General features: G+C 44.5%; 1 protein-coding gene and 1 long non-coding RNA gene across 9 annotated transcripts in view; both read right to left on the bottom strand.

The window, feature by feature from the left end:
* Positions 1-23,784, bottom strand: part of SCUBE2 (signal peptide, CUB domain and EGF like domain containing 2) — a 67,986-nt gene that overhangs the window by 4,054 nt on the left and 40,148 nt on the right. For 7 of the 8 annotated variants that reach the window (XM_061440842.1, XM_061440844.1, XM_061440843.1 and 4 more), the window contains 5 exons: positions 8,746-8,916; positions 6,249-6,416; positions 5,406-5,567; positions 2,623-2,820; positions 1,066-1,218 (listed from right to left, as the gene is read on the bottom strand). In XM_061440842.1, coding sequence (XP_061296826.1) covers positions 1,066-1,218; positions 2,623-2,820; positions 5,406-5,567; positions 6,249-6,416; positions 8,746-8,916 — 852 coding nt within the window. The remainder of the gene's footprint in view (positions 1-1,065; positions 1,219-2,622; positions 2,821-5,405; positions 5,568-6,248; positions 6,417-8,745; positions 8,917-23,784) is intronic. The other variant, XM_061440845.1, reaches the window with a different exon arrangement.
* LOC133261968 (uncharacterized) lies at positions 19,749-23,784 on the bottom strand. Its single transcript, XR_009741184.1, has 2 exons — positions 22,970-23,784; positions 19,749-20,220 (listed from the first exon to the last, which is right to left on the bottom strand). It is a non-coding gene; the product is annotated as an uncharacterized LOC133261968 (long non-coding RNA).

Raw genomic sequence — 23,784 nt, 5'->3', positions numbered from 1 at the left:
CCCGCGCACCCTGCCAATGGGCCAAATCATCAGGCCCCAACATGCCAAGTGCTCCATCATTTCACCCATGTCATTTCCTTTTCCTGAATGTTCTTCCTGCCGCTTATAAGAAAACTTATAAATTCTTTTGACTCAAACCTCCTGAGACTTTGCTTTATTCTCTCCAAAAACCCATGTAAAGTGAACTGCAGCCCCTTCTCTGTCCTCATACAGAATCTTGTACATGCCCTGTTGTAGCATCTATGATACCATATGCATTTTATGACTCCAGCTCTTCACTCAATACCTGGCATAGGAGATGCTATTAAATATTTGCTTCATGGACGAATGAATAAGTTCATGATGAATAGATGACTCTTCCCCTACTAGGTTATGAGTCCCTCCAGGACAGGATCTAGTTCATTTTGTGTTCCTAGTAAATGTTTGTCCCACAAGTCTCAGAATTAGATAGGGCCCCAGGTCTCACATCGGCCACCCCTTCATTTAACAAGAAGAAAGTAAAACCAGAGGTCATCTAACTTGCCCAAAGTTAAACAGCAAGTTAGTGGCAGAGACAAGACCAGAACTCAGGTCTTTTTCCCCATCCTTAGGATTCCATATAAGAAAAGCCACAATCATAATAAGTTAATATTTGCTGAGCATTTACTATGTGCCAGGCACCAAACCAAGTTCTTTATGGATTATCCCACTGAACTCTCACATTAAGTCTAATGATTATCTATCTTCATTTACATATTAAGAAAAGGAAGCCTAGAGTTGGTAACATCACAAAGTCACAAAAGAGATGATACCCAACCTGCCTAACTCCAATGCCCACATTCCACCCCACCAAGCTATGTTCACTTTTATTTACTTCGCAAACATCCTTTCATGCCTGTAGTTAGTGTCTCCAAATACCTGCTTAGAAACTGGCACTTGTGAGTCAGCAGTGTCCTTTCTCCATAACCTGCCTGCATTGCTGAGCATGTGTGCTTGTCAGCACTCCGCCAGCTGGCCCAGAGTGGGTTCTGTTCAAACCAGAGCTGCTCCTGACACATGTTGCAGCCTGAGCTTCACAGTGCTCACCATCGTATGTCACGTATGGGACCTGGAACCCTCTGGCGCTGTTCCCCTCATTGGACTTAAACTGAATCCACAGCCTCTTGGATCTGGAGGTGAAGGCGATGGGGCGTTCGTAGGTCTGGCAGGTTTCATATGTTGTCACAGAATTGGATGAAGCTGCCAAGGGAAGTTGGAGGGGGTGGGGTTCAAGTCACCACTGAGCCTGCAGACAACGGACACTCATCTTTTCAGACATTCAGACCACAGAACAAGTCATGTGCAAGGGTTCTTCAGGACCAGTGGAGTCCTCAGAAGGAAACTGGAAATCTAGTCCTGGACATCTAGTAGATGCAGCTGGTGATGGTGGGCCCTAGGGACAGCTCACTGCAAGGCCCCTGGCTGGCAAAGAGCAGCAGCTCAGGCTGCAGCAGTCATGCAGGAGCTGAGTTAGGGCCCTCACATTCTAGCGCCAACCTGCTGTAACCCAGTGATAATCACCAGCATTGGCTGCATGCTTCCTAGGACCAGGCAGTGCGCGCTGCACTTTATGGACGTTATCTCACTTAACCCTGCCCTCCCCCAAACAAGAGGAAGTTGGTGCAGTGGTTCCCTCACTTATAGAGAGATTAAGTATATGGATCACACAGGGTCACACAGCCCATATGTGGAAAAATCGGGACTCAGACTCACACCTGACTTCAGGCATTGCAACCACTAACAAGAATGGCAAACACTCTGTGGTGGCCTGGTGCGTCATTATTATTCTCAGTGCTTTGCAAATATAAACTGATCTATTCCTCACGACAACCTTATGAGGTAGCAACTATTATTATCCTCATTTTAACAGATGAGCACACCGAGGCAGAAAGTTCCAGAATGTATTCCAAGATCATAGAACTAATAAGAGGTGGAGTTGGGATTCTGACCCAGGAAGTCTGGCTGCAGAGCCCCCTCACTATGCTGCCTCTAAGCTGTGTTGATGGCAGTATCCTTTAATGCACACCAGGTCATGTGTCAGGATGGGAGGTGGGTCCCTCCTGGCTGGACCAGGCCCTTGGTCTTGGTCAGTGCCCAAGCCATGAGCTGTTTCCCAGGGTGAGGCCTGTGTCTGGAGTCCTGAAGTCAGCCCTCCCTGAGGTTCACTGACACTGTGTCCTTGCCGAAGAGGCTTCCCAGTGAGCACAGAGGGGAGACCGACCTGCAGCACTGCTTCGTCTAGGGTTCAACAGGAGGTCTCAACCTGTGGTTTTGTCTAAATTTTGTTTTCTTGGAAAACCCTATAAACTCATGTCTCATCTCTGTTCTAATACAGGGTGGCATTCCAGGCCTGCATCTCCCATTTAAAGTCTGGCATAACCAACAAGAACATATGGTACAGCACAGGGAACTATACTTAATATTATGTAATAACATATAAGGGAAAAGAATATGAATCACTGTATTGTACACCTGAGACTCACATGATCTTGTAAATCAACTCTATATCAATAAAAAATTTTTAAAATAATAAAGCCAGGTGGTGTGCCATCAGGCTTCCCTGCTGGCCTCAGAAAGGGAGGGGAGCAGAGGCGTGAGACGCACCAGTTTTCCGCATCACGAGGTAGTCGCCACAGTCGTCCTCTATGGGCAGGAAGATCTCAGGGACCACAATCAAGATGCGGCGCTTAGGGGGTGGATTGATGGTCCAGGTACATTCTGTGTTGGCTGGGTAATTGCCTGGGTAGTTTGGGGATTCGATGTACCCGGTGAAATCACCCAGCTCCCCTCCGCATCTTCTGTCTGGAAGAGGAAATGCCATGAGTCATGAAAGTACAACACAGCCACCATCATGTCACGGCCAGCACCCGCTTGGCTAGGGAGAACCACTGCATCTCTGTTCCCACGGAGGAACAGGGCCAGAAAGTGACACCATTGTGGGGATAAGTCTGTACCAGCGCCCCCCCCAACCCCCCAACCCCCGCTAAGAGCCCAAGTACATTAGCTTTCCACACAGAGCCCACCCCTCTGAGTTCCCAGGGCATCATTTTCTCATCAACTTGAAGGTCAGGGGCAGGTGTTTGTGAAACAAAAGAATAACTTTATTTTCTACTGTTTTGTTTACGAAGTCCAAGCACTGGGAGAACGGGTGGTACAGAACGGGCAGGTCTGTCAAAATAGGGAGAACAGAGCTGACTGTTAGCAGAGTGTATTCTACCCTTTCCTAGCCATCTCTGGTGAAGACTTGACAGCCATACTCTCACTTTTCTCTCTGGTCAAGACCATGTTTTATTTTCAAGTGGGGAAGAGAATTCCATTCAGCTATCAGTCAGTATGGGGCGTGATACACATTCGCCTCTGGCACCAAAGACATGTGTGTACACACTTGTGGGTACACACACACACACACACACACTCCACCTCAGCCACATCTTCACTAACTATCTCTCCACTCATCCAACAAATATTCTTGCCCTTACGGAGCTTATCGTTTACAACTATCAGGTGAATGTGTTCAAGAAGATGTTGGAGGGACTACCTTTGGCCTCTCTAGTTGTAACTTGGATTTATTATTCCCGGCAGAAAAAAATAAATAAATAGGCTTTTGTTCCTGGAAGAGAAAAAGGGGAGGGGAGAGCCCTGGATGCCTCTGAGCCTGACTGGCCACCCGAGGAACTAAAAAACAACTGAGGGCCAGGGATGGGGGACAAGGAGACAGATTCATCTCGGTAGGGAGGAAAAACCTTATCTCCTCACACTGTGAACTGACCAAGTCTAATCTACCAACAGACTAGGATATTATGAGCAGCACTAAGCTTCCTGTTAAGGCCAATGTTCAAAAAGAGACTAGACAGCTACCTATGAGGATGTTATTAAAAGGACTTCATTGGGATAGGGAGAAAACTAGATACTCTTCCAGTCATAAATTCCAATGATTCACCCCTCCAATCCCCTACCCTTCCAGTTTGGAGAAGCCTTCTGCTCCCCTTCATGTCAGTCTTAATGACACTGAATCAGCTTAGTTTGTCTTTTGGCCTTTACTAGAGAATTTCACATGGTGGTTATAAACAACAATCAAACAAACTGTACAACAAGTTGTTGAATGACTTACCTCTCCATTCCTATAGAATACAAACCAAACTCTCTAGCCTGGCAGTCAAGACCACAGTGAAAAAATGCTGCCTGCCATAGCAGGAAACAAAGGATGTTGCGGCCATCAAGCCACGAGACACTGCAGGCACCCTAAAGGATGCACCCTGAGGAGACTCAGGATGAGAAAGCAGAGGGCACTGGCCCCAGATAGCTGAGGTGCATATCGAAGGAATGATATCAGTGAGCCCAGACGCTTGCATCTTCCCATACACAGAAAAGTGTTAAATTCCTTAACTTCAGATGTCTGGTTTTCTTTGATTAACAGTAGTCTTCTGATGCTCCGACTACCTGGTCTCTCTTTACTGCTGTGTATCCTGGCTCCTCCCTTGCCTCTTTGGAGCAGTTCCTTACAGCTTATCAGAGAGGCTGCATTCCAGGCTTAAGTTCTCAGTTTTGTGTACCAAATAAAACACAACTCTCAACTTTTAGGTTATGCTTTTTCTTCCTTTTCTGGTCAATAAGGCCTCCCTTCCTGGTCTGCTCAGCCTCCCTGCAGCACATTCCATGATCAGGTCCAGGGGTTTCCTCCCATAAAGCCTTTTACTCTCCTGAGTCTGTGCTTCCTCCCAGCTGCTCTCCTGGTCCTGAGGCTCATTCTTCTTCTCTCTGCCAACCTTCCCTGTCAAAACCTTCTCCTGCCCTCCTGAAGCCTTTCCTCATCTCTCCAGACAGAGGGCTCCCCTGGTGGCTCAGTCAGTAAAGAATCCAAATGCAATGCGGGAGACCTGAATTCAATCCCTGGGTTGGGAAGATCCCCTGCAGGAGAATATGGTAGTCCACTCCAGCGTTCTTACCTAGAGAATCCCCATGGACAGAGGAGCCTGGTGGGCTACATACAGTCTATGGGGTTGCAAAGAGTCGGACACATCTGAGGGACTAAGCATAGCACAGCACCAGACAGAGGGCGTGGCTCCTGCAGAACCAAGGACTCATTCTGTCTGCAGTGCCTGACACAGTACAGATCCTCAAACAGTGCTTGCTGAACAGGGCTGACCTGACATTTTGCCCTTCGCGGGAAATTACAGCCAGTACAGCTTGCCTGTCTAGAGAAGTAGACTGGATGGATACAGGTGAGCACCTGAGGGTCCAGCGCTGATCGGCAGAGCCCTGAGCAGGGCTAAGAGCAGCTCCATGGTCCTGAGTGAACCATGGACCCCTGCCATCCCCCACTCCCAGGGAAGCCCAGGCATTGCCCTCTTAAGCACCACTGTGAAAAGCCTTAGAGGGAAACCTACTTTTACACTGGGTTATGTTTGTGGAGCCATCAAAGTCAGTCGTGGTATTTCCTGGGCAGGAAACACAATGATTTTTTCCAAATTCTGGCTGGTATGTTCCTGCTGGGCAACGAATGCATCGGTGAGTAGTGGTGTTGTAGAAATGTCCAGGTGAACACTGAACTGCAGGAGTGGGGGAGGGTGGAGAGAACAACAACAACAACAACAAAAGACTGTTTTTATCAAATGCAACACAAGAAATTTCACAGTTCATGAAAGAAATGTTTATTCCCAAGTGAAGTACTGCTTCCCTACTAATCTGGGGCTAATCAACACTTAATTCCCTAAATAGCCCGCTTGGGTGGGACCTGTGACTCATGACACTGAGAAAATTACAAAGGGAATGAGGTATGGGTGTATCTTCTGAGTTTAGGGTCTGTGCCATCAGACACGAATGCTCACAGCTGTCTTCACGCACAGCAGCTTGTGAGCATGGAGGGGCACAGAGCCGACCCCAGGGTCCAGGCTGAACTCTGGCAGGAAGGGGTAAGGTTCCAGAGAAGGGGCAGGGTCTGTTCTGGAGCAGGGAGCTCTAGGTAAGGGAGAGGTGCTAGAGGAACCTGGAAGGAAGGAGCAGAGGGAGGCTGGGGACTAAACCTGGGTGCTTCTCCCCGGTCTCCCTGCAGTCAGCCCCATCCAAAGGGGCCAAGGTGGGAGGGCAAGGAGGCCCATGTCTGGGCAGTTCCTGTGCTCCCTGCCCATCCTGCAGGAATGAATTGCCTTGGAGACCTGAGCTGTACTAGACTCCTTGGTCCTCAAAAGGAAAATTCCGCTTGGGGAAAAGGCAAGCTGCCAAGTCCTCACCTCTGGTTTCACAGTCCTGAAAGGAAGTGGCTCCAGGGTGTTTGGTGGGGAGGCCCCCTCCACAGGGAAAGCAGGAGGTGCGGCCGGCTTCAGGCTGGAATGTGCCCCGGGCACAGGGCTGGCAGGGTGTGAAGCCATCTGCAGAGTATTCACCAGGTTGGCACAGACCTGGGGGAGGAATGACCCTAGGTGAGCAAGGCCCCCGGGGAGAGCCTGCCCCACCTCTCTGCAAGTGAGATCAGAGAGATGTGGTCAGGCCTGTCCGCCTGTGCTGACCTCGGCTCCCACCTCAGCAAGCAGAAGCCTTGTCCTGCCCTTCGGCTGACCCCGATGAAGTGGCTTGTGGGTGCCTGATGTTTACCCACAGGGCAAAGATGGAGACAAGTGTTGACTCTTCTGAAATATGGAGCAGGCCTGAATATGCTGCAGGCTGAGGACTACATGGGCCCAGGGAGCCACTGCACTGCTGGAGCCCCCAGAGAGAGGGTTCTCTACCTGCAGTCACCCAGCTGATTACATCCTGGGATAAAAAGACTCTTGGTTATGGAAGGGTCCACCGGTTTTTACCAATTTTATTTACTAAGTTACATCTCCTTACATTGAGGAGTCCTGGCCTCCCTCATTTAGTCTACTAAATACAGCCAATCCCATCCACAGTAACAGAGGGACCCAGAGGCATTTATTTAAACACCTGTGTGTGTGTGTGTGTGTGTGTGTGTGTGTGTGTGTGTGCGCGCGCGCGCATGCTCAGTCGCTCAGTCATGTCCGACTCTTTGCAGCCCCATGGACTGTAGCCTGCCAGGCTCCTCTGTCCATGGAGATTCTCTAGGTAAGGATACTGGAGGGGGTTGCCATTTCCTTCTCCAGGGGACTTCCCAAACAAGGGACTGAACCCAGGTCTTCTGTGTCTCCTGCACTGGCAGGTGGATTCTTCACCACAGTGCCACCGGGGAAGCCTTAAACACCTTATTTATTTATTTTAGTTTATGACAAGAATTACAGCCATAAACAAAAGGATTTCTAAAAGCACATATTTACTTAGGAATTAGCTCGTCACTAGCAAGATGCTATAAAAAGAAATCTGTTGTCTCATATTCCTAATCCTCTCTCCTCTATTAATTTTCACAGTTTTATTTCTAACCATAAGTTATAGATATAACAGTATTTAACAAATACACCTGAGGGAGGAGTCTGGAGTCTGTCAGACCTGGGTTCTGATTCTAAATCCTCTGCTCTTTGGCTGTGTGACCTTGAATGAGTCACTTTAACCTCATAAAGTTTTTGTAGTGATACAGCAACCACATGAGTAATTCACTGAACTATCCATGAATGCCTACATGATGCCTGACACAGGTAAGTATTCAATAAATTATTATTACTAGTGTTCTTATTTACCATAAATATATATATATTATTGAGATCACATACAAGTGTGAACAGATGCCCCCAAAGTACCTCCTTATCAATCTTACCATTGGTTCTAGGATTTCATAACAGGCCAAAGTTTATGCTAGAAGTCACATAGTCAGTCTGAGGATCTGATTTTTAAATCAGAAAAGGTCCTGTAGTTGAGTTTGGAGTCATTAAGGTGGGAACTAAAGTTGGCCCCAGAGGTCACTAGAAAGAGAGGCAGGGCTGCCAGGGCCCTGGTGCACTCAGCCCTGGACATCACCTAAAAATTTCCAGATCAAATCACACCATCCATTTGAGCCCACAGAGTGTCAGGACAGCTGGCCCTTCTACTGTTTAATAAAGACATTTACAGTAAAATAGGGAAAAAAGCCCATAGAACCCAAGTAAGTGTGGCTCAAGAGTTAATATTTTATAGATGATTAAAAACTCTTCATGGAGTTTTAACAAAATAGCCAGATGGACACTTTTAAAAAAATCACAGGGGCAAGCAGAAAGTGTAGCATTGAAACATAAACATTACCATATGTAAAACAGCTAGTGGGAAGTTGCTATATAACTCAGGGAGCTCAACTTGGTGCCCTGTGATGACGTAGAGGGGCAGGATGGGGTGGGAGGTAGGAGGGAAGTTCAAGGGGGAGGGGATATATGCATACTTATGGCTGATTCACATTGTTATATGGCAGAAACCAACACAACACTGTAAAGTAATTATCCTCCAATTTAAAGAAAAAAAGCAATAAGCTATGACTTTGAGATGAAATCTTGAAATAATCAGAGCTACTTTCTCCATTTTTTGACATTTTCAGAGAGTCGCTCCACACTGGTTGATCACTCAGGTCTCAGAGGTTATTTATTTACAGTGATGAAACATGCAGTTGCAACAAATACACATTTTCTCTGCCAGTGTATTATATCAGGTCTTCATTTATTTATTCAGCAAATAAGATGAGCCCAATAAAGTTTCTACCAGTAGGAATTCCATGGTGTAGTACACATTTTCTGCATTAAGATGTTATTTATGCCTTCTGTCTCAACAATGATTTCAGAGACTGGGGGAGTAAGAAGGGACAGACAGAATTCTTACCTCCACATTCAGACACATTCCAAGCTTCTGGGGTCTTCAGGGTCCCAGGACTTCCTGGTCTTGGACATGGTTCGCATGTAATTTGCCCTTCCTCATTTTGGAAGGTTCCATTTGGACATAAAATACAGCGTTCCTGTGCTCCGTCATAATATGTCCCAGCCCTGCAACTGACTAGCCAAAGGGGGAAATGATCTGGTCAGTGAGAGGACAGAGCCAAAGGAAGGATGGTATGAGTGCTGGGGATGAAGGTCAACTGCTGGCATTGACCACACACTTCCCTATACAATCCCCCTGAATACAGAACATGTGCCATCTCTGGGTTCCTTGTGCACACTCATCTGCCATTATCCCTGTCACCCTCTGCTGGGGTGTTTACAGGTCCTTTTTCCCTAAACCTTGAGTTCCTTGAGGGCAGGGATCACAGTGGTCCTCAATAGTTTTGAACACAAGCACTTGATGACATCCCCTACTTCATGGGATTGTCAGGAGTATAAAGGTGAAAATCATTCACTGAACATAGGACTGGTATTGGAATAATAGACAGGTAGGTGACTGAGCGACTTCACTTTCACTTTTCACTTTCATGCATTGGAGAAGGAAATGGCAACCCATTCCAGTGTTCTTGCCTGGAGAATCCCAGGGACGGGGGAGCCGGGTGGGCTGTCATCTCTGGGGTTGCACAGAGTCGGACATGACTAAAGCAACTTAGCAGCAGCAGCAGGTGCTATTAATTCAGGCTACTGGCATTCTAGAAGCCTTCCTAGAAGAGGCCACATCTTCAAGAGGGCTTGAAGGATGAGTAGGAGCTCCCCAGATAGGCAAAGGGGTAGGTTGTAAGGATTCATGTCTGACATATGGGAGGAAAGGGGAGGAAGAAAGTTTGGGGAAGAAAAATAGGTTGAAAAAGTCCTTGAGTATCAGGCCTTTGGATTTTATCCTGAAGGATTGGATTTTATCCTGAAAGAGCCATTGAAAGGCAAGGAATATGACCAGAAGCTGTGTTTTGAAATGCTCACTCTCTGTTGGCTGTGGGTACTTTATTTTCTTGGGCTCCAAAATCACCTCAGATGGTGACTGCAGCCATGAAATTAAAAGATGCCTGCTTCTTGGAAGAAAAGCTATGACCAACCTAGACAGCATATTAAAAAGCAGAGACATTACTTTACCAACAAAGATCCATCTAGTCAAACCTACAATTTTTCCAGTAGTCATGTATGGATGTGAGAGTTGGACCATAAAGAAAGCTGAGTGCTGAAGAATCGATGCTTTTGCACTGTGATGTTGGAGAAGACTATTGAGAGTCCCTTGGACTGCAAGGAGATCCAACCAGGCAATCCTAAAGGAAATCAGTCCTGAATATTCATTGGAAGGACTGATGCTGAAGCTGAAACTCCAATAGTTTGGCCACCTGATGCGAAGAGCTGACTCATTGGAAAAGACCTGATGCTGGGAAAGATTGAGGGCAGGAGGAGAAGGAAATGACAGGATGAGATGGTTGGATGGCATCACCGACTCGATGGACAGGAGTTTGAGCAACTCCAGGAGTTAGTGATGGACAGGGAAGCCTGGAGTGCTGCAGTCCATGGGGTCGCAAAGAGTCAGACATGACTGAGCGACTGAACTGAACTGACTGTTGGCTATGGGGAGGGTGATTTCAAGTGTCTTACAGATGAGCAGTGCAAAATAGGATGCTTCATATTTGTAATAATACATTACAAACAGCAAATCCTAGTAAGCATCTCCTGAAAGAATAAACTACAAGGAAGTTAATGCTTCTGATCATATTTTTTGGTGTTGTTAAACAACAAACATCTTATATCTTATTTTAGGATATGATGCTGCTGCTGCTAAGTTGCTTCAGTCATGTCTGACTCTGTGCGACCCCATAGACGGCAGCCCACCAGGCTCCCCCGTCCCTGGGATTCTCCAGGCAAGAACACTGGAGTGGGTTGCCATTTCCTTCTCCAATGCATGAAAGTGAAAAGTGAAAGGGAAATTGCTCAGTGGTGTCCAACTCTTAGCAACCCCATGGACTGCAGCCTACCAGGCTCCTCTGCCCATGGGATTTTCCAGGCAAGAGTACTGAAGCCGGTTGCCATTGCCTTCTCCATTTAGGATATGAACATAAAGTAAATACACTGAAGTGGGTTCCCTAGTATAATACTTAAACAACATCATCAGAACCATCAAACAGGCTTTCTGATGGCTAACATTTGTTGACTACTTGTGATCTATTGGGGCTTCTCATGTGACGCTAGTAGTAAAGAATCCAGCTGCCAATGCACAAGATGTAGGAGATATAGGTTTGATCCCTGGGTCAGGATGATCCTCTGGAGATGGGCATGGCAACTGTGCAATAAGCTTTACATACATTATCTCACTTAGTCCTGGAAACAACCCAAAGGAGCAAGGTGCTATGATTAGCTTCATTTCACAGAGACTTAGAGACATTAAATAATTTTGCCAAGGTTCCACAACTAATCTGTGAAATACACCTACAATGAGATCAAGAGCTTTGAGTTTAAAGAGGAAAAAGATCATTGAACAAAAGCGCCAACTGAATCACAATTCCAGACTTTGCAAGGATTCTCTATGGGGCATATGGGGAGTTTGACCAGAATAAACACATTTTCTTTTATATCTAAGCTGCCCAGAACTACAAAACAAAATATCACACAATAAAATTAGTTATTATAGCCCTTGAATGTGTGTCAGGGGTAACATTGGTTTTCATCCTACCCTACAAGTGCAATTTGCATATGTACTTTTTCTCTATTACCAGTAATAAAAATCTTTTCATTATTTACTTCATAATCTAAAGAAAACAAAAATGAGACTAAAAAAATCATAGTAAGCTGAAAAATGCCACTTTAAATATTACTTTTACAATGAAAATATCAATCAAGAAAGTCTACACTAAAATCTAAATCTTAATACTTTTTTATATTGTTTATTTGGATTTTCTTTTATAATATTCACATTTTTAAATTTAATTTTATGATATTTTTAGAAAAATTATAAGTGAACTAAACTCTTCCTTTCTTGGCAAAGGACATTATAGTGGATATGATGCACTGAACTGTGGCAGACAGAGCCTGTAATTCCAGACTTAGTCTCTAAATGTAGCCCTACTGGATAATGGTTTCCATAATTACTCTGTTTCAGCTCATCTCCCATGAAAAGCAGGGCTGAATTACGTACTAGGAATCATGGATTTTTATCCTGGGTCCCACCTGACTATTCCAGTGCCTACAACAGACAGTAAATGTGAGCTAACCCCTTCATGACTCTATCAAGCCAACTGTCATGAAGACTGGAAGAAGTAAATAAAACCAAGGCTGTCTGGGGCTCCTCTAGCCCAAGCCATGTCCATTGTGGGAAAGGCTGTTTTTGTAACACCCATTCACCTAAAGCGACAGTGCCCATATGGACAACAATGATTCCAACAGCCCCACCAATCATAACTTGGAGTCAGATCAGCTTGGTCTGTTCCATCACAGTTCCTCTGTCAGAAAAAGACCCCCTCTGTGAGTGGATAAAAATGACCTGGTTCCTACTGTAAAGAGTAACTGAATGGACTCCTGCTGTTCTGGATGTCCACTCCTCCTTCAAACTACTGACTGCCCCGGCTCCAAAACCTTTTTTTTCCCCAAGGTTACATTTTGGGAAGCCTCACAATAACCCACATCTGCTACAATTTTTCAAGTGAGCAAAGAACTGAGAAATGCCCCTCAGGCCACCACCGGCCACCCCCCCCCACCCCCTCCCAAAAAGAAAGCACTGATTCTTTTTTCTCAGTGTGAAAGGCCTGCTCCACATTAACAAACTCGTCACTCACAGTTTCTATTTTCCTTCCAGAGAGAAATACCTACAGACCCACAAAAATAATCCATGCCAACAACCTTCCAGATTAATTTGTTTCTTTCTCAAGGTAAAAATGAGCCAAACACTAAAAAGAAATTCTGAAATGTCATGAAGAGATGCCCGAAAACAGCTCTTTGCAAATGTGCTGAAGATCTGGCCTCAAGAGACCTCCATCCCAGTTCCAGTTGCATCTCTTTTCTCCTTGAGCAGCCGGCTTGTTTTGCTGCCCCAGACAAAGGAGCCAATCGCCCCCGTAACACTTCACGATCACAGCAAAGCTTTTGTGTGTCTTCAGTGACCATTAAAATCCCGTTCTCAAATCCCGCACAGCTGTTTTCTCCTCCTCTTCAAAAAAAAGAAAAAAAGAAAGCTTTTCTGATGCAAAAGGGAGAGACCAGTGGGGACCAGGATTAATGGTGACAAAGAGACCTGAAGGCTGGCCCTCTTTTCAACACCATGGCCTTTGAGTATTTCAGGCTATGGACAAACACTATGGTCTCTCTGCGGTTAAGATGGTGAACCTAATAATAGAGGTCACTCCCCAGCATTTGACTGTTTTCTTAAGGATCACGCCCTACCTTCTGGAGAGCCTCCAGCGGCCCACATGAATTCCCAGGGTCTCTTGGAGCTGCTGCTTTGTCCTGGCTCAGAGGCAACGGCACCCGAGGCAGTGCTGTGGCCTAGGGATCCCGACTTGAACACCTTTTAAACAAGTGTTTCAGAGTGACAGGAAATAGCACCCTCTTGGGTCAAGAGGTTGACTTGTCATGTCTGTCCAGGTTTTGGTGTGTTCTCAGGTCTCCTATTTGAAAACTTTCTTATAGTTGAGGCGGAGAGAGGAGCCCAGCTTGATGCCTTCCTTGTTGACTTCCCAGGGTATGCTACGTTTTCTTCATGCCTGGTTAATGGGACTGATTTCACTGCGTTTAAAATGTCTCTTTTGCCCTCAATGTAAATATTTCCCCAAAGATTTACCCCAGCCCCCTTTTTTCTTAGTGTTGGTGACTATCGGGATGTCATCTGTTGTTCTTGTGAAGATTCATCTACTCATTTATTCAATTAAGTACTTAGCACCAGTACTGTCTAGGAGCTGGAGATACAGCAGAGAAGACAGACATGGCCCTGCCCTAAAGGGGCTCTTGCTCTAGTGGAGAATATGGGCAATAAATGAGCAAACAAATAAATATATAGTAGAATGCTAACGAGAGGTAAGTGCAACGAAGAAAATTCAAACAGGGAAGAGAGTAAGGCAAAGACTAGTGGTCTGCATGAATGCTATTTTAGAAGAATAGCTCAGAAAGGCCTCTGTGGGCAGAGATCAGAGTGAAATGAGGGAAGCAGTTTTGCAATGGTCTTGCCTGATAGCAAAAGAGCCAGTGCAGCAGGAACATAGTGAAACGTGCTGGGTGATATGAGATGAACTCTAAAAGCAAGCAAGGGGCAGATTACATAGATTCTTGAAGGTCTCGGTAAGGAAATTAGCCCTTACTCAAAGTGTGCTGAAGGTTTTGAATGGGCAGGGACATGATCTGACTTACGTTTCTAAAAGATCTTCTGGCTGCCGTGCGGATAACAGATGGAAGGCAGGCAAGGGTAATGTGAACAATTCAGAGCCCATTGCAATAGACTGGGCAGGAGATGGTGGTGGTTTGGAACAGAGTAGTAAAAACAGAGGAAAAGAAAACTAGTTAGACTCAGGTAAAAAGGCGGATCTGACAGGATTTGCTAATGGATTCAATAAGGAGCATGACAGAACAAGAGAGGTCAAGAAAACTGAGGCTTTCAACTAGAGCAACTAAGCAACAGGGAAGCTAGTTAAAGAGGTGAGGGTGAAGGGGGTTTTGGTGTGGAGTGAGGGAGGAGAAGAAAAGGTTTTGTTTAGACATGTTGAGTTTAAGAAACTTTGAGGCCATGCAAGTGTTGGTATTGAGAAGGCATTCGTTATGCTGGTGGTTTCCAAGCTAGACTACTACACCTCAGCAGTTTACAAAGTATTTTCACATCTATGCATATTAAATTTTATCTAAAAAATAAGACATAAAGAAAGGTTCATTGGTTTAGTATCTAAACCAGACTTACCATAGTAATCATTTTGAAATATATAGAAATATCAAATCACTATGTCATGTACCAGGAGCTAACATAGTGCTATAGGTCAGCTATAATTCAAAAACAAACAAACTCACAGAAAAAGAGATCAGGGTAGGAGAAGGGGAAATTGGATAAGGGTGGTCAATAAGTACAAACTTCCAGTTATAAGATAAGTACTAGGAATATAATGTACAACATGATAAATATAACTGACACTGCTGTATGTAATACACGATAGTTATTAAGAGAGTAAACCCTAAGAGATCTCATCACAAGGAGAAACTTTTTTTTTCATATTTCTTCAGTGCTGTAACTATTTGATCTGATGGATGTTCACTAAACTTACTGTGGTAATCATCTCATGATGCATGGAAGTCAAATCATTATGCTGTACACTTTAAACTTATACTTTGCTGCATGTCTATTATATCTCAATAAAACTGAAAAAAATATATATATTTTTTAAGTTCTTCTGTTTAAAAAAGAAGAGAGATTGGCCCCTCAGTCAGCCCACATCTCCACAAGTCAGACACACATGTGGAGACACAAAATCCCCAAGAAAGAGACCTGCGAGTGGGGAGGTACCGACTGACTTCTTTCCCGTGTCTCGAGAAGAACTTTAATTAGGCCTCGTTGAACAGGTTTCCTGATTATATTATCTGGTCTCAAACAAACAAACCATCATGAAGTAGAAAGCAGCTTCCAACAATTCTTGTAGAAATCCTGGACCCATGATGCAGGACCAGGGATGCAGGCGCAGGTGAGCCCCAGGGAAGCGCAGAACGGACACAGCTTGTTCTCCTGGTACCAGCTCTTGTCAAACCATATCCCAAGATAGAACAGCAATGATTTAATCAGCTCTGACAAGAAGTGAGCCAAAACACTAGCAATGAACAAAAGACTATTTGAAAAAAATGATTTACAGCCACTACCATTAACAATAAACCTTGCTGAGTTGTCAGCATGGTGCCTTCAGAGGCTAGCCAGCTATTTAAAATTTTGTTTATTTAATCTGTATCTCTTTTTTTAAAATGATGCATACAATATATTAGGCAATAGTATAAGTATATAATTTAAAAATAAGTAAAAATTCATAAATTCAAAAATATTTCACTGTGTGTGTGTGTGTGTGTGTGCGTGTGCACATGTGTGATAAAACATTCGGCAACTCTAGGACAGGTAAGTTCAGCGGTTAGAGTTGTAGAGGGCAGTTTGGGAGTCACCAGCATATGGTGGTATTTAAAACTATCACAGCGCTGAATGAGGTCATCGAAGAGAGTTAAAAAAAAAATAAGGGATGGGCATGGAGGACTGAGCCCTGGGATCCCTAATGTCTAGAGATAAAAAAATTAGGGGAACCCCAGCATGGGAAATGAAAAGGGAGCAGCCAGTGAAGCAGGAAGAGAACCAGAGGTGTGTGGTGTCTGAACCCATGAGAAGAGTTTCCGGGAGGAGGGAGGGGTCAGCAGAGTCTGGGTGACAGCTGGCAACCTGGATTTGGTAACATGGAAGTTGTTAGAAACCTTGGGAAAAGCAGTTCCCCTGGAGACGTTGGGAATGAAAACCAGGCTGGTTAAGGGTGGAGGAGAAAATGGTCGATGAGGAAGCAAAGACAGGGAATTTAGACAAGTCTTTCAGGGAGTTTTGCTTGACAGGGGGTCAAAGAAAGGAGGCAGGATCTGGAGAGAAGCAAAAGAAGTCAAAGGAGGATTTGTGCGGGTTTTAAGAAAGGAGTAGGTTTGTGTGCTGTTGGAAATGATCCAGTAGAGAAGGAGAATTCTGAGATGCAGGGTCGGTGGGGACAAGAGCAGAAACATTGCTCTTGAGATGGTGAGAGGGAATGGGCCCTGGAGCCCCAGGGGAAGAGTGGGCCCTAGGAAGGAGTGTGGGCTGTTCATCCCTTTTAACAGGAGGCAAGTCAGAGCAGTGTGGACAGACGCAAGGTGGGGGGGGTCAGTCTACACCTGGAAAGGTGACGTCATTTTCCTAGACTCCCACCTGCCTGTGGACATTTCTGCCTGGGAGTCTTGTTGTAACTCAAATTCTACTTTCCCAAGGGGAATGCTTCTCTTCCCTTTCCCTGTCCAAGTCTTCCTACCCCCTCTGACTTTATCCTCTTTATAAACAGCATCTCTACACTCCCAGTCACCAAGGCTCCAAACCACATTATCCCAGACTTCTCTTCTCCCTGCTGCAGCATCCTATACCTGGGTCCCTTTTGTCTGTCCCCGATTTTTTATCCCTATGGCACTAGTGTCCTTTGCTCCTCACCATCTCATATCTAGATTACTGCAATAACCTTCCAGTGCACTCCCTTGCTGGCTGTTCCTCCTGGCCCCAGCTCTGTTATTACTCACAGATTCACCTTCCTAAAGTACTTCTCTGACTGCTTCACTCCCTGCCTCAAAAGCCTCCTCGACTTGCCAACCTGCACTTTTCAGTGTCTTCAACTCAAACTCAGCCTTCAGTCTCCTTTTCTGGTATATGAGTGTTCATTCTTTCTCATGCCCTCTCAAGAGCCCATTTTTTTTTTCTGCTTTTCCTATAAATCTTTTGATTATTTCTTCCCCAGTGATCACATTCATCTTACCATTCAACCAACCCACAGGCTTTTTGTTGGTGCCTCCTGCATACGAAACAGGGCTGGGTAAGATGGGGGACATATGGGAAGAAAATGCAGGATCAGAGGCCAAGTCGGAAACCTCTGAGCTCACCCCAACCATTTCCTTATCTCAGTCCCCAATCCAATTTATCACCAAATGCTGTTCACGTCTCCTCCTAAATATTTCTCTAATCCACTGTTGCTTTTCTATTCCATCTAGTGCCTTCATGTTCTCAGTATCTCTTATGCAAAGCATTTAGAAGCTCTCAAATAGGCTTTTCTGCCTCCAGTCCTGACCCTCAATTCAGTTGGAGAGCTCTTTCTAGAATATAAATATGACCTTGTGCTCCCTGATTAAAGCCTCTGATGATACCTGTCACCTACAGATAAACACATTCAAGGTCTCTCATGACTTAGCCATGTTTTTCCCACTAGCCCTGCTGCCCACCACATCCCACCTTCCACTCCAGGGATAGTAATACTGAAATGCCAAAGATTCCCTGTGCACATCTTGCTGGTCCTCACTGCCCAAGGCTGTTCCTCTACCCATTTATGTATCATCTGTGCTCCCTTTGTGCTTCCTTTAAAGCTCACTGAGGCTTCCCCTCTTTGGGGAAGGCTTCTCTGACTCTTCCCTGGGAGGGTGACAACTTGAGGGATGCTATCTTACTTATTCAGTCCTCCTCAGCACCCACCACAAAGATGGCCCACAGAGGACTCTCCATATGAGTTAGGTATGAGTAGGATAATCACAGGGCATACACAGTACCCAGGAGAGCTGAGAGTATTCGAACTAAGAGTTAGGAACATGGGCTCTTGAGTCAGACCCGAATTTGAATCCTGGCTCTGCCACTTGCTTGCTGCACAACATTGAGAAAACTGCTTACCTTCTCATGCCTTTGTTTCCCTATCTATAAAAATGGGATGATGCAGAATAGACTTGTGACAAGGACTAAATTAGAAGAGTCCTGTAAGGTGCTTAGGGCTTCCCACGTGGCACTACTGGTAAAGAATCCACCTGCCAATGCAGGAGACATAAGAGACTCAGGTTCAATCCCTGGGTCAGGAAGATCCCCTGGAGCAGAGCATGACAACCCATTCTTGGTATTCTACAGTATTCTTGCCTGAAGAATCCCATGGACAGAGAAGTTAGTTAGAGTCCACAGGGTCGCAAAAAGTCAGAAGTGATTGAAGGGACTAAACACACACACAGGTAAGGTGCTTAACAAAGGGCTGAATGCATTAAGTGTTCAATAGATGTCAACATTTTACTAAATTGTGTTTTTTAAACTGTTTTAATTAAATGAATTTCCTATCAAGTCTAGGTGATAAATATTAGTTTAATATTGGTCTATATATACCACTTACATTTTCCTTGATTTAAAACAGAAATTTTCCACCTGCTCAATTCCAAGTAATTTCTGTTTTGAAAAAATTAAGAAGAAAATACCTGGCTTCTCCCTGCCTCAGGCCCTTTGCATGTGCTGCTATCTCCTCTGTTCACGCACTCCCTGCTTCCATTGGGTTTGCATGCTCAGTTCTTCCTTCTCACTTAGGTCTCAGCTCAAACGCAACCTGCTCTGGCAGCCTTCCTTGAATACCCTGTAAAGAGCAGAAATCTCTCCTCCCCTCTGACACTTTCTGTTCTATTAGTTCAATAGCACTTATAATTTCTGAAACTATCCTTTCCGTTCCTTTTTGATTACCCATCTCTCTGCATTAGAATGTGAGCTTCATAAAAGCACAGTTTTCACCCATTATATTCTTATTGCTTCATCCCAAGTTCTTATTGTGGCACAGAGTGGGATCTCAATAAATTCTGTTTGAATTAATTTTTCCCAACTGCTGCAGAAGAAAGCTACTACTATTAACATTTGAATTAAACTTTTCTAGTTTCTCAAGGACCCAGGCACTAGAATACTTCCCAGTTTGCCAGTTGTCTGGGTTGTCTTTTTAAAATTTCGGCAAGTTTCAAAATAATCAAATACAAAAATTTATACTTTAGCAAGTATATTTCTTAAATAATGTATCCTTTATGAAAGGATAAATAGCTATGAAAGAAAAGAGAAATCCAAGTCATTATTAATTTTTCTTTAGATACAAAGGACTTTATGAATTACTACAAGCTTGAGGAATTTGTTCCTTGGAGAATATAGTTGCTATTTTTTTTTTTTTTTTGCCATCTTGCTAAAATTGATCACAGATGGTACAAAGATCACTTGCAGAGCGGGCTGTCCTCAAAGTCCTTAAATAATGAGACTTTACTATATAAAATTATTATAAGAAAGAAAATGTTTGATCAGACGTGACTATGTTCTTTGATAAAACTTGGGGCCTTAAATTTTATTTTTTAAAAATTATGTTGGAAAAACAAAAACTTCAATGGAAAGATAGCTAAAGAAAATGGATATTCTTAGAAGAGGAAATCAAAATGGCCACAGACATATGACAGCATACTCAGTTTTACTAATAATCAAAGAAAAACAAGTTCAAATGACCATCATTTTTACTTATCAGATTTGCAAATCTGAGTTGCAAATTAAAAAGATCAATAAAATATAATCCATGTTACCAATGATGTGGGGCAATAAGCACTCAATCACAATGTTGGGGGGAGTATATATTAGTATGTTTTTGGAGGTTGAATTAGCAGTATCTATTCAGTTTTAAACATGTACGTCCTTCGACCTGCAATTAAACATCTACAAGTCTATCTTCCAGAAATATTGGTCTGTGCACAAAAAGAATATTTATTGCAGCATTGTTGGTAATAGAAAAATTAGGAATAGCTTGATTAAATGTCACCCTCAGGAGTATGGCTAATAAATACTGGTGTCTTAAGACAAACGTAGACCAGGAAGCTTTAAAAGAAGTACGACAGCTCCTCTGTTAGCATGGGAAGGTGGCCATGATCTACTCTGTAGTTAAAAACAATATGCAGTATGTTAAAATTGCATTGATATATTTTTTACTGTTTTATCACACACAAACCTTCAGCCTGTTTTTAATACAGCAGCCAAAGTTATCCTTTTCAAACATAAGTCAGAACCTTGTTATCGCTCTGCTAAAACCCCTTCTCAGGTTTTTCTCTTACTCAGATTCAGAGTCCTCACCACTGTTTCCACTCCCCACGTGCTCTGGCCCTGTGCCTCTGCTCTGACTTTCTTCTTCCACCCTCCTTTACCCAGCTCCCATCACCCCAGCCTTCTCCTCGGTGCCTCGGGGTTTTAGTCTCACTGTTTCCTTTACCCGGGGCTCTTCCCCTAGAAGTCCTCACTGCCGGTGCCTCCCACCCTTCACATCTCTCCCCAAATATCACTTTTCAATGACCACAGCCCCTGAGCATAGTCTGCATTTTGGCAGAGTACCTTCATCCCCACCCCTCCCCTTTCCCTGGCATTTTCTTTTTGTTTGTTTTTATTTTATGGCTGTGCTGCGTGGCATGACCAGAGATCAAACCTGCACCCCTCTGCATTGCAAGCGTGGAGTCTTAACCACTGGATCACCAGGGAAGTCCTACCTCGGCATTTTCTATTCCACTTCCTTGCTTACCTGTTCTTCACTCCCTCACCACTATTTGCTACAGGATATACTTTCTTCTTTATTGGTTTGTGGCCTGTCTCCCTCTTCTAGAACTCTAAACTCGGCAAGGGCTGAGATTTTTGCTCTTTTTTGTCTCATTGCTGGATTCCAGCACCTAGAATAGTGCCTGGCACACATTTGGTGCCCAATAAATATTCGTTGAATGAATAAATAAAATTTCATTTTTATATCTGCATAAAAACAGATGTAGAAAAATCCACAGCAAACTATTGACAGTGATTACTTCTGGGGAGTGGGGTTAGAAGCTGATTGGAAAATTTCCATCCTGTGTACATTTCTATATCATTTAACACATGTACCACTTATAGGTAATTAAAAACTAAATAAAAATACTTTAAAGGAAAAACATAACAGTCCCATCTCTCCTTCTAGGTGACTCAAAACACTCTTTGGGCTCTTTTCTAGAAACATAAATGGACAGTAGCTCACCAGGCTCCTCTGTCCATGGCATTCTCTAGGCAAGAATACTGCAGTGGGTAGCCATTCCCTTCTCTAGGGGCTCTTCCTGACCCAGGGATTAAACCCAGGTCTCCTGCACTGCAGGCAGATTCTTTACCATCTGAGCTACCAAAGAAGTCCCAGAAATATAAAATAATTCCCCAAAAGAATTATCCTCCATTTGTCTTCATTGCAGGTGCTATCAGAGTTCAGAATATACCAGTCAGCCTGGTCTTTATGAAGTTCTAACATCATTAGTGCAGGACTTCTCTGGTGGCTCAGATGGTAAAGAATCTGCCTGCAATGCTGGAGATGTGGGTCTGTGGGTTTGATCCCTGGATCGGGAAGATCCCCTGGAGAAGGGAATGATTACCCCCTCCAGTATTCTTGCCTGGAGAATTCCATGGACAGAGGAGTCTGGTGGGTTACAGCCCATGGGGTTGCAAACAGTTGGACACAACTGCGTTAATCGACCAGGAATATAAGACAGACAGACACACACACACCATGGTTTGCCATTGCCAGGAGTCTGCTGGGTAAAAAGCCTTTCCAGCTAACTCAACTGACCCTTCTTTATACCCACTTCCTCCCTCCAGCAGGCGGAAAGCTTCACTGGTAGTTCCTTGGGCTGTGTTCCTTGACATCGTAAAATCGTCAACACTGCTATCAGACGGGGTGAACCTGTAGTCCCTTGCAGGCTACAGAATTCATCCAGTGCTAGAGGGAGCTCTTGAGACAAGACACGTGGCCTCTCGTAGAAGCAAATCCAACCCAACTCGGCATGACAAGCACCTCAGGATATCACACACACAACAGCCACACTGACCTCGTACTGTGTGTCTTCCATGAGCGGCCACAGTCATGAGGCCTCTGTTAAGTAACTCCTGATCCTCACCGTGAGCTCTTTATTCCCCAGAAGCATGCCCATAGTAGTATTAATAATACTCTCACTGGGAGTTGTTCCCCAAGGCCCTTGACATTAGCTTTTTCTGAACTCTTAACTGGCCATAAAAGCTCCCTGGCGAGCTTGCAGGATCCTCTACCTCCAGGACAGCATTTGGGGGATGAGGGGTGCCATACAGCTCTGAGAGGCCAGAAGCAGGACAGACCTGCCTGTCCCTGACAGTTTCTGCAGCTCACCCTAGAAACCAGGGCAGCAACAGCCAATTCTCATCACCATTTTGGTATGAAAACTGGAACTCTTCGAATTTTAAGTGAGAACAAATCAACCAGCTGGGTTGTTTTTAATCTTTTTTTTTTTCAAGTGAGTCAGCTGGAATGAGAGTTACAACTATTTGAGAACAGCCCCCTGGTAGACAGTTACCACCTGATTTTACACATGATTTCCAGTATGTTTTGGCAAAGCAACAGAATAGGGATGTGGAGCTATTGCTGACAACTTTTCTGAACAAGTGCCTCTGGACTTAGCTTTGCTTCTTTTGAAACACTGATTTATTACCCCTTAGCTCAAGCTTCATTTCTCAGGCCTTGCTCCTCTAATGACACTTTAGAAAGGACATCACTTTACTCTGGAGGGGTCTGCTTATTGAAATTCACCTTTCTTTGGGACCAGAGCACAGGGTTTGGAGTAGGACCATCCATGTGACCTTGAGCAAGAACACTTACCCCTCTGAACTCCAGTTTGCTCTTCTGTAAAATGCAGATAATAACACTGCCTGGTCAGATGACTATAAGGATTGAATGAAGTAATGCAGATAAAGTGCTTAGTGTTATGACTGTCACAGGTGAAGCCTCAAATCATTACATTACTATAAAGTGAGACCCTACTTTTCCCCCCATCTAAGACTCCTTCAGTAGAGTCTCCCATAATTGCCCAGAACAATCTCTCACAACAAACACACCTCAAGACTGACCACCTTGGAACCTCCTGCCCAGATTCCTCTTGCCTAGAACTTCATCAGAAGCTTGGGCCATAGTTCAGGGATCTCATAAAGCAGCTGAGGATCTCTAGCCTCTCCCCTCCACAAAATTATGGACAAGAGTTTGTTAACTGCCATCATGGGTCAAACCATAGGGAGATGATAGGGGAACTGTTGAGAGTGCAATGTCGAGAAGGCTCAGTGATGCCTTATATTTGCAGTCTTGCCCCAGCTGGGGGAACCACAGTGCTTTGAAGACCACGGTCCCTCAGACCCTTAAAGGACAACCCTCTCTCTTCTCATCAGCCCTGCCTCTTCCATCCCATCCCTCAACTCAACTGACATTTACTAAGTGCCAGGCACTACTCCTTGTGTTCAGGGGCTCCTGATCCAGTAGGCAAGGGCAATACCAAGTGTAGATCTCAAATGAGGGTGGGGATCCCAGGTGTTCTCTGGAAGGAGCCTGGGGAGAAAGGATGGGCCAGACTTGCTTATGGCTACCTTTAGTGTTTTTGGAGCTCAAGAGAGTTCTATTAGTAAAAATGTCCCGGCTAGCAGGCC

Source organism: Bos javanicus, chromosome 15 (assembly GCF_032452875.1).
Source record: "Bos javanicus breed banteng chromosome 15, ARS-OSU_banteng_1.0, whole genome shotgun sequence".
Classification (NCBI taxonomy): Eukaryota; Metazoa; Chordata; class Mammalia; order Artiodactyla; family Bovidae; genus Bos; species Bos javanicus.
This window is presented reverse-complemented; position numbering and strand designations above follow the sequence as displayed.